The sequence below is a fragment of the Ruditapes philippinarum genome, unplaced genomic scaffold (genome assembly GCF_026571515.1).
Source record: "Ruditapes philippinarum isolate M1 unplaced genomic scaffold, ASM2657151v2 ctg12142_1_1_1_1, whole genome shotgun sequence".
Lineage (NCBI taxonomy): Eukaryota > Metazoa > Mollusca > Bivalvia > Venerida > Veneridae > Ruditapes > Ruditapes philippinarum.
Window position 1 is genome coordinate 9029 of NW_026857910.1, and position 8902 is coordinate 17930.

An 8902-nucleotide genomic window follows, 5' to 3' on the forward strand; every position below is an offset into this window, starting at 1 on the left:
GTTTAGCTGCAAACATTTTCAGTGTTTGTCATGCATCTGGTGATTTTTGATGTAATCCTTATTAATTTTATTCAAAGTTGATAAATTAATCACGCAATTGCATGTATGAATGAGTAACCGACGCACAAACCTGAACAAATTATAAATTGAAAGTTTGAATAACTATACTGTTATGTAAACTTTGTTTTAGCGAAACGAAAATAATGTTTCTTTGTAACACATAACTGCACTTTTCAGTTGTTTAATTGATAATCGCACGCATTTGTGCACGCATAGGCGTTTTTGTCCATATTGATTTATTGTGTTTTTTACTGTTTTAAACGATAAAATAGAAAGTGTCTCGCTTTTTCTGTCAGAATTATAATTAATTAAGAATTATCATCGGATTTTGTTCCGAAATTCGTCTTAAAAGGAAAAAAAGTATGTTTTGTTTATAGTGGAACTTAAAAGACTTACGATATCTTTTATTTGTTAATTTTATCATAGATAAAATGACTCAGGTAGAAAATTAGTTTAAATCAAGGGTGATTTATCAGACTATCAACGTCGTGTATTTAGGATAAGAGGTAGACTGTTGCGGGTTAATGCGACTAATTTAGCTTAAATTACCACAGTAACAGGAAAATTTCTCCATCAGTGTATAGGTGAAGTTTGAGAGACGAATACCTGCCAATGTAGGTATGTGAAGATAACGGCATGGATTATAGACACCTATGTTTCAATCAGTGTTTTGATTTAAAGGAATACGTGAGATGTTTGAGAGGGCTAACGGGATTAATTGATAAATATTTATATTTAAATCATCTATATTGATCGAAGTGTTTTAACGCAAATTTGAAATTTCACGAATATAATGTTATTTTTTCTTGCTGTGTATCTGTAAATATGAAGGATTTAGTGATATATTAAATTCGAAAATATATGGCATATAGTATTTTGATAAAGAAAGTTTAAAATAAGATTAAAATATGATTTTGACAGTCATTTTGGTCCTTCAGACGGCAGGGACATTGTTTGGTGCACAAATTTTACCTGACCCTGATTTAAAAGCTATACTTACAGGAAAGAAGAGAAATGGAATTAGTCTCAGAAAAAGGAGTAGATTTAATGAAGAAAATAAAAGTGATTCGAGAGGGAATACAGATGAAAATGTTCCTGAAAAATGGCTTGTAGATGCGGTAAGAATGTTATTAAGTGAAATATTAAAAGCGTCAAAAATAAAACGAACTCTTTTAATTTTTATTGATAAAACTTATTACCACTTATTTTCCTTTATTAATAATATTGCCAAGAAAATACATTAACGCTACAATTGTTAAAAATTTATTATTATCATTTTACTGAATAAAAAGATTCAATGTAAATTATTAAACTGCAGTAATATCTTTTCAAAAAAGATCAATACGTCCATGCTCTTGCTTAAATGCTGACCTGTAAAAAATGTATTGTTTTTAACGATTTCTTTTAATTTAACAATAGACATTTATTTTTGAGCCAGCATAGGACAGCTCCATTCTGAAAATAAACGAAACGAGGTTATAAGTATAAAATCGGAATACACCTGTCTATTTTTTTATAGCTATTCATCTGTATATGTCACATTGACAATTCTTGTACGGCTATTGAAAATTGTTTTTCAAGGCACCATACCTTAATAAGAATGTATCCTTTATCAAATAATTTTGTTACGGAAACTGTGTTTATTAATTCTAAAACACAAAACTTCCTTGCAGCCATAAAGTATTCATTTATTTCGTCAAAAATGGCCACGGCTATTGATATGATATTATTATGTTTAATTCATGTATATAAACATTAAACTATTTTTGTATGCTTTTTGCGCTTTCAGTTAAAATCGATATAATACGTTTTTCAGTTTATTATTGCGTCAGGTTAAAAAGCAATATATTTTCATGCACAGATAAAAACTATTTTGTAAAAAAAATCTCAAACCTTTAGATGAAACAAATGAATGAAAAAGAAAAAAATTAAAACGTAACACAAAACGGGACAAAGCTATGTAAGATAGTTCTACTATGAAAAAAAAATTCTCCTGTAAATCCGCTTAACGCACTGAGGTTCCTCATTGCCAGACAAAACTATGTGTTATTGTAAATCCTACGCAAGGTCAAACGTTGAAGACAGATGTGCGAACATAAAATGTTTATTGACAATTGTCTGATAGAATGATTGCCAACTAGAACAAACCGTCTGCGCCTTCTCTACAATTTATATACAAGATCAAAGCGACGTTTCTCTTTAACTTCAAATCTAGATTTTAACAATTTAAATGAAAAACTAAAATCTTAGATAACCGGTACTATATAGATTAAGAATCTTTCTAGACATATTGGTTTTTCAGCGATTTTTACTTGTGCAATTATTTAATGTTAAAATGATGTGCATTCGATTTTGTCATGTCTTTTTTTATTTCTAATTACATGATCGACGATAATGCGCAAATAATGTCCTGTTAGTGTCGATTGATAATATATAGGTGATTTGCTCGTTATAAGAAAATATGCTTTCATATAAAAAATATATATATTTAGCGTCTGCCCTGTCCTGTTTTTTTTTTTTTTTTTTGGGGGGGGGGGGTCCGCCTGGGCTCCTTGCCGCTGGTTCTTGTTGCTGGGTCATATGGGGGTTGCGTTCAATGAACGCCGCCTTTCCTTGTTGGTCTTGTTTATCATATTTTAGTTTCTCTAACGACAAATGCAGGCAATGTTAAGAATATCATATTTTATGTTATAATGAATTATTGTAGATTTTTTTCAAATCATTTTCACCAACATCAAATTGTTTTAATCGGAATATTTGAATTGTTTTGTAAGTAACTTCATGAGAGAAATGACTTTTCAATATGAAGATGAAATTAAACAGTGTATAAATGAATATTGTGAATTTGCTTTGCAGATGGTATGAAAGGAGCTATACTGAGATCAAATTCTTACATTGATCAAGTGAAGCAAATAGCAGAGAAAAAAAAATCGAACCGTACTAATTTTCTTTTTCATAACTAAATTGAATATCGGTTTTTCTCGATTTAAACGGAAAGCGTTGCAACGAATTTAATTGTTGGGTCATTTTGCACGATAAAATGATAATTCTTGGTAAAGGGTGGTTTATCTTTTTCAAACTGTTGCTAAATTTGCAGGAGTATAAAGCGTTAATAACGAAAGGTCCTTCAGTTGAAAAATGGAGCTGAAATATAATAACAGAGACATTTATTTAATCAAATGATATAGAAATACGAATAAATTTCAAAAGTTATAATAGTAGTGTCCTTTTCTGTTTTAAAAATAAGTTTTGAATTGCCAGAAAAAATATTTAAGACTGATTTATTTCATCCAAACCGGCCAAATGAATAGAAAAAAAAAGCACCGAGAAGGATGGAATATCTTGCTCGGAACTTCATGAAAAGTCTAACAGGTGTTATAAAACAAATGTATTATCTTGTAACAGCCTTTACGTCTCTTAAATTGCTGATTCTGACAGGAATCTGCATATTTACATCCCTGCTGAGATGAGACTTGCATATTTTTGTCTGAAGTGTAATCAACAGTTTACTTTAGGTCATTTACGGCCGCTGCCTAGTGGATTTGTATCATTTAAACTTCATAATACGTTTGCTTGACTTATGAAAGGTTTATAAACATTTAATGGCTTATTTTATTCTTTTTGTTTGAAAACAAATCTTTTTTTTTTTCGTTTTTAGTGAAATTGTATAATTTGTTTAATATTCAACATATACATAGTGTTTCTGATTCATTTGTACATTTTATTAAACATGTGTTTGAATTTAAGACTTTCTTCAGTGCACTTTGGTAAAATTTAACGTTCATTTCATGCTGTTACCTAACAAGAATGCACCTTTTGAGGCCAGCACCAGTAATATAATACAATGAAAACTATAGTTCTAAAACATATAATGTCACATTAAGACGAAGAATTTGCAGATAAATAATTGTGATAATTTCGAAGTTAGGAAATTTAAAATAACATAATCGTTATAAATGATGATATTGTAAAACTTGAGTTAAAATATATTTCACTTTGTCCTTCATTTTAACAGGTATGAAAATGTGACACACTAGTTCAAGTATAATATACGCAAGTTTTAACATTCTTTAAACGATTTTATAAGGTAAGATAATATACTGTAGGGGATTAAAGGGTATAAGTAAGTTGAGATTATTGTCAAATATCAATAATTAGCTCGAATTGGAATGTGGGGCAACGTGCAAAATATTTAAAGATAGTGCCTGAGTGGACTCTTTTTGTGACATTCAAACATAATACTTCTAAATAATTATAGAATATCTTCATCATTATGAACATTATCCTACGGCAACTATTAGGCCCCATATTTCCAGTCACAAAATAGAATAAAAAAAAACTTTTCTAGCAAAGGAAGTTAAATGTGCAATATGCATTTCATATTATCAGTTTCATGGTTTTTTAAACATCTGTATATTTTCATGACATATTTACAATATTCAGTTTACATTTATATATTTAATTGTACTATTATTCTATTTATGGTATATTTGTAAAATTTAAAGCATATGCATGATCAAGAACCTTTTTTTATACAGTTTTATATGCGAATATCGTAGGTCGTAGTCATGCGAAGTAATAAATATAAGAAATATGATCTAAGCCTACAAACTGGAACTATGTTAGTTAAAAAATAGATACTACGCCAAAAATGAAAGAAATATAAAGAATATAAAACGAAACCGGAAGTAGGCATATACCAGATAATCACGAGTTATCATGTTCATTCATATATATATTTCTTATAATTGTCTCTGTATATTTTCAGATATTTTATGACGATTACCAATCAGATGCTCCTGCTGCTCCAAATATGGCGTCGGAAGATGTGTGTCCACCGGTTCCGGATGTTGTATCAAATGACGCATGTGCAAACAATTCGTGTCAAAGAGATACCGATTGTTCGGATGGGTACAGATGTTGTTTTACCGGATGCTCTTTTACTTGCCTTCTTGAAGTTCAGCCAGCCGCCCGTAATTCCTTATTATTTCATTCCTTCTCAAAATTGTCTATTATTCCTCGATTATACGAGGAGAGTAAAAATGTTACATTGTCAGATTTCTACTAAATAAATTCTTTTTTCCCAAGAAGACACAATTTTAGCAAGATTTCTTTTCCTTAAAGAAGCAAAATTGAAACACATCAGAAATTTATTTTTGTAAAATTTTGATAAATATTTGAACCACAGTTAAAATGTTCAAGTAGTTAAAATGGTCAATCGCTTTTCTTTGGTTTCAGAGGCTTTTAAAAGATAGTACATTATAAATATTTCTATTACATAAATTAAACATCTCAGATGATAAATAAGAATTTTGTTGATCTTATTGATCAAAGATAGTTAGTGTTGTTTTCTTTCTTAGTTGTCGACTGGCGGAAGGAACCAAGAAGATCAAGATCTGGTAAGGTACTTGTTAATCTACATCTGTACTTTAATTATTTTCTTGAATGACGACTTCTTTTATATTTTATTTCAGTTTTGATCATAATAATGTATCATTTTTTAACATAAATTTTTGTGTAACAAGATATACAGCGCTAAGCTCCTATTTAATTATTTCCAATTCATTTGGTCACAGATAAATAAATTGTAGCGTATGTTATGACGACTGATTGATTGATTTATTTATTGATTGATTGATTGATTTCAATCATTTTATTTATTGTACATTATTTTAAGGAATCTCCTGGTTGATCAACAAACCAATTACTGACGATTCCTCCAATGAAGGTAATGGTACTGTTATTTTAGTTTTGTCAATATTGTCAGTTTAATATTCTAACATATACTTGCATTTGTCAGATTCAAAATAACCGGTCTCTAATTTTCTATCATTTGGTTTTATTATTCGCTGCTCTGAAGGGACTTTCCTTTCAAGTATGAGATAATATCGAGAAAGTTACCTGAATTGTCAATATCTTTATTGTCAAAACATTATTAATAACATTAAACATGTTTTGTTTTTATCTCAAAGAAGTAAACACGCGTTGTAATCTTTATTGAGTTTATAATGGTCTAATCCAAACATAATTTTTGCAGTTGAAACATGCAGCACCAGTCCCATTGAATCTGACGAGGACCCTCTATTATGCCCCCAGGGATATTTCTGTCACGTGACCGATCCTGGAAATATAAAGGATGGAATACCAAACAGTGGATATTGCGTAAAACATAACGAAGAAAAATGTAAGACCTTTTCTGTTTTATATATATAGAAGATTTGATTTTGTGTTAGCCCTCGGAGTTATACATGAAGAATTTTAAAAGTAATAATATTCACGTGGCATGAATCTTATGTCTGGATATATTGCCTGCAAATCTTAGTTTGACTATTAAAATTTCCGGAAAAGATGCGCATTGTAGGCAAATGCAATTTTTTATCAAGCAAGATATTTAATTGAACAGGGCTACAATTATCAAACTGTGTGTCATCTTAATTCAGAAGTTGATTACTACTTTTTAAGTGTCAGTTACCGTCATATTTATCAAACTATACTATTGTTTGATGAGTTATGTAATTTGCTTCCAACAATAAGTTTTGAAGAACGAAATTCTAATTTGTTTCATAATCGCATACATAAAACTCCCCAAAAGATATGTTCCTTTATTGTTACCTTTCAATATGGTATCACTATAGAGGACTGATGTATAATTATTATTTATGGTTGTTTTGAAGATTCCCCTGGAGAAGATAATCTTGTAATTACATCATCATTGAAAAAGAGAAAGACATGCGCAGTTGACGATGTTATATTACTGCATGGTGCAAAAATACAACTGAAAGATAAATTTTGGTAAGTCAAAAACATCGTTTTGTTTACTATAGAAATGTAAATAGTAAAAAACATTTTATCGATAGCAGTAGAAATGTCCGTGAGTGAAAACTCTGAAAATGAATGCTAAGTGTCGCAATCCTTTGTACTGGTCATTTGATTCATACTTGAAGAGAATGAAAACTATTCAACAAAAATAGGTAACCTATAATAACTTCAGACAATTTAGAACATTGTACATTGTGGGTGGAAAATTATGCAAATTGACCTCATTTGTTCTTGTCAGCAATTCATTAACTGACAGCTTGGATAATAAATAAGTAAATAGTCACGAACAGGGAAGAACTTTTGTCATTTTAAGATCATTTCAAATATAAAAAGACGCTTAAATAAACGCATATCATTGCCATTTATTAAAAAGATTTTTATGCGACCAAATATACTTGTTTACTTTTTTCAGTCGCTGTAAAAATGGACATCTTTCATGTAGAGAAAGAGGTAGAACATCTAATATAAAGAAAAAATATAAAAACAATAAAAGTAATACAAGAAATAGAAAAGAAAAACGCCAAAGAAAAGGTACTTTAAAATACCAACATTTTACAATATATCTAAAATGTGTATCACTGTTTATTGCAATGGAACCATCTCACGTTAACCATTACGTGTTACCTGTGGAACCCAAAGTCCAGTCAAGGTCGATTCAAAGGCAACTTACTTCAAACTTTCATCTTCATATCCACAAAAGAAATTCTAAACATTTTGAAACATTTTCACCGTAATCCGTATTTTTGAACAATGTATAAATGCAGACATCGTGCAAAGTAATTATGAAACTACTAAAACATTTCAATTTTACTCGATTTGTTTCCTTGTTGACTTTAATATATTTGTTAGCCGGTTTTAAACTTGTTAATGTGTCAGCATAAACCGGGTATTTTGAAATACGAATTTCCATCCTGTTATTGACTTTGATTTTTAATTTTTCGGATTCATGTGACCGTTTGTTTCCTACAATTTTGATTTCGTATATTATCTTAATATTCTCGTGTTTCAGGTAAAAACAAGATGCATTCCAGAGAGACCTGATAAACCTACTTATCTAGTTACACCTACATGTATAGCAATGAAATAATTTCCTTGCAGCTACAAAACAGCACCGTTACATATACTGGATTGAGCTCGCCAGTGGAGGAAATGACATCATAGAATTGTCATTCCTGTGACAGAATTGATGTACATATTGGAATATTCTACATTCTAATATAGGAAGTGTATACAAGAATTTGAAAATCCCATGATACGAAATTACTGAAAATACATTGAAATTCATTTACAGTGTTTTTAAATCACATCTGAATTAGAAATACATAGTTCTTATTTCTTATGTTTATGTTTTTAACACACGCTTCTTTAGTTTCGCTTTTCGCAAATCATTGTTACAACTTCCATCTTGAAAAGAAATTCATAATGTTTTATTATTTAGAATCACTTTGTGCCTATTTTGCAAAATGTATGTAATGATTATTGTTAATAAAAACTATGTTATGTTATGTCTACAAAATGTTTATTCTGAATATAATGCCTACGGTCCCAAACATGTATTAGAAAACCTCTTGATTTTTTTGTACTTGCAAATTTAAACAGTTTAAATAATCTGAATAATACATGTATATCAAGTTAAACACAAAGAGTTTATCACATTAAGGTAAAGGAGAACAAGGTTCCATTTCTATAACACTGTAAAGGGTGTGGTCTATTTAATGTTTTTGCCTTACTAAATTGTACAAGGCCATGTCATTCATAAATGCAAACAATAAGTGAGGAAAATTACTACATCTATATCATTGTTAGATAAAATTTACTTTTCTCTCTTTCTTTCTTTCCTTTTTATTTGATTTCCTTTCTAAGAACAATGCTATACCTATATATATCACCAATGGTTTATGACTTTCCTTTCTTACTTTTAAACAACCAGTTTTTAAGAAAGTTATTATGAAATTATATAACGATATGTTAAAACTACCCGTGAAAAACATTTACACTGCAGCTCCGTATTAAAATATAAAAC

At 29.6% G+C, this 8902-nt stretch overlaps 1 protein-coding gene across 1 annotated transcript; it reads left to right on the top strand.

The window, feature by feature from the left end:
* The first annotated feature begins 325 nt into the window (after nt 1-325).
* Nucleotides 326-8673, top strand: LOC132751479 (uncharacterized). Its single transcript, XM_060741648.1, has 8 exons — nt 326-1178; nt 4829-5033; nt 5421-5459; nt 5738-5788; nt 6098-6244; nt 6735-6852; nt 7292-7410; nt 7889-8673. The coding sequence occupies exons 1-8, from the start codon at nt 969-971 to the stop codon at nt 7918-7920; spliced, it is 921 nt and encodes a 306-aa protein (XP_060597631.1). The 5' UTR covers nt 326-968; the 3' UTR covers nt 7921-8673.
* Nucleotides 8674-8902: the final 229 nt, after the last annotated feature.

Bases quoted from the DNA above. Each gene is read 5' to 3' on its own strand.
- LOC132751479 (XM_060741648.1), top strand. From the start codon at position 969: ATGATTTTGACAGTCATTTTGGTCCTTCAGACGGCAGGGACATTGTTT. The intron at 5,460-5,737 runs GTAAGGTACTTG...CATTATTTTAAG, and splicing joins ACCAAGAAGATCAAGATCTG to GAATCTCCTGGTTGATCAAC. The intron at 7,411-7,888 runs GTACTTTAAAAT...CTCGTGTTTCAG, and splicing joins AGAAAAACGCCAAAGAAAAG to GTAAAAACAAGATGCATTCC.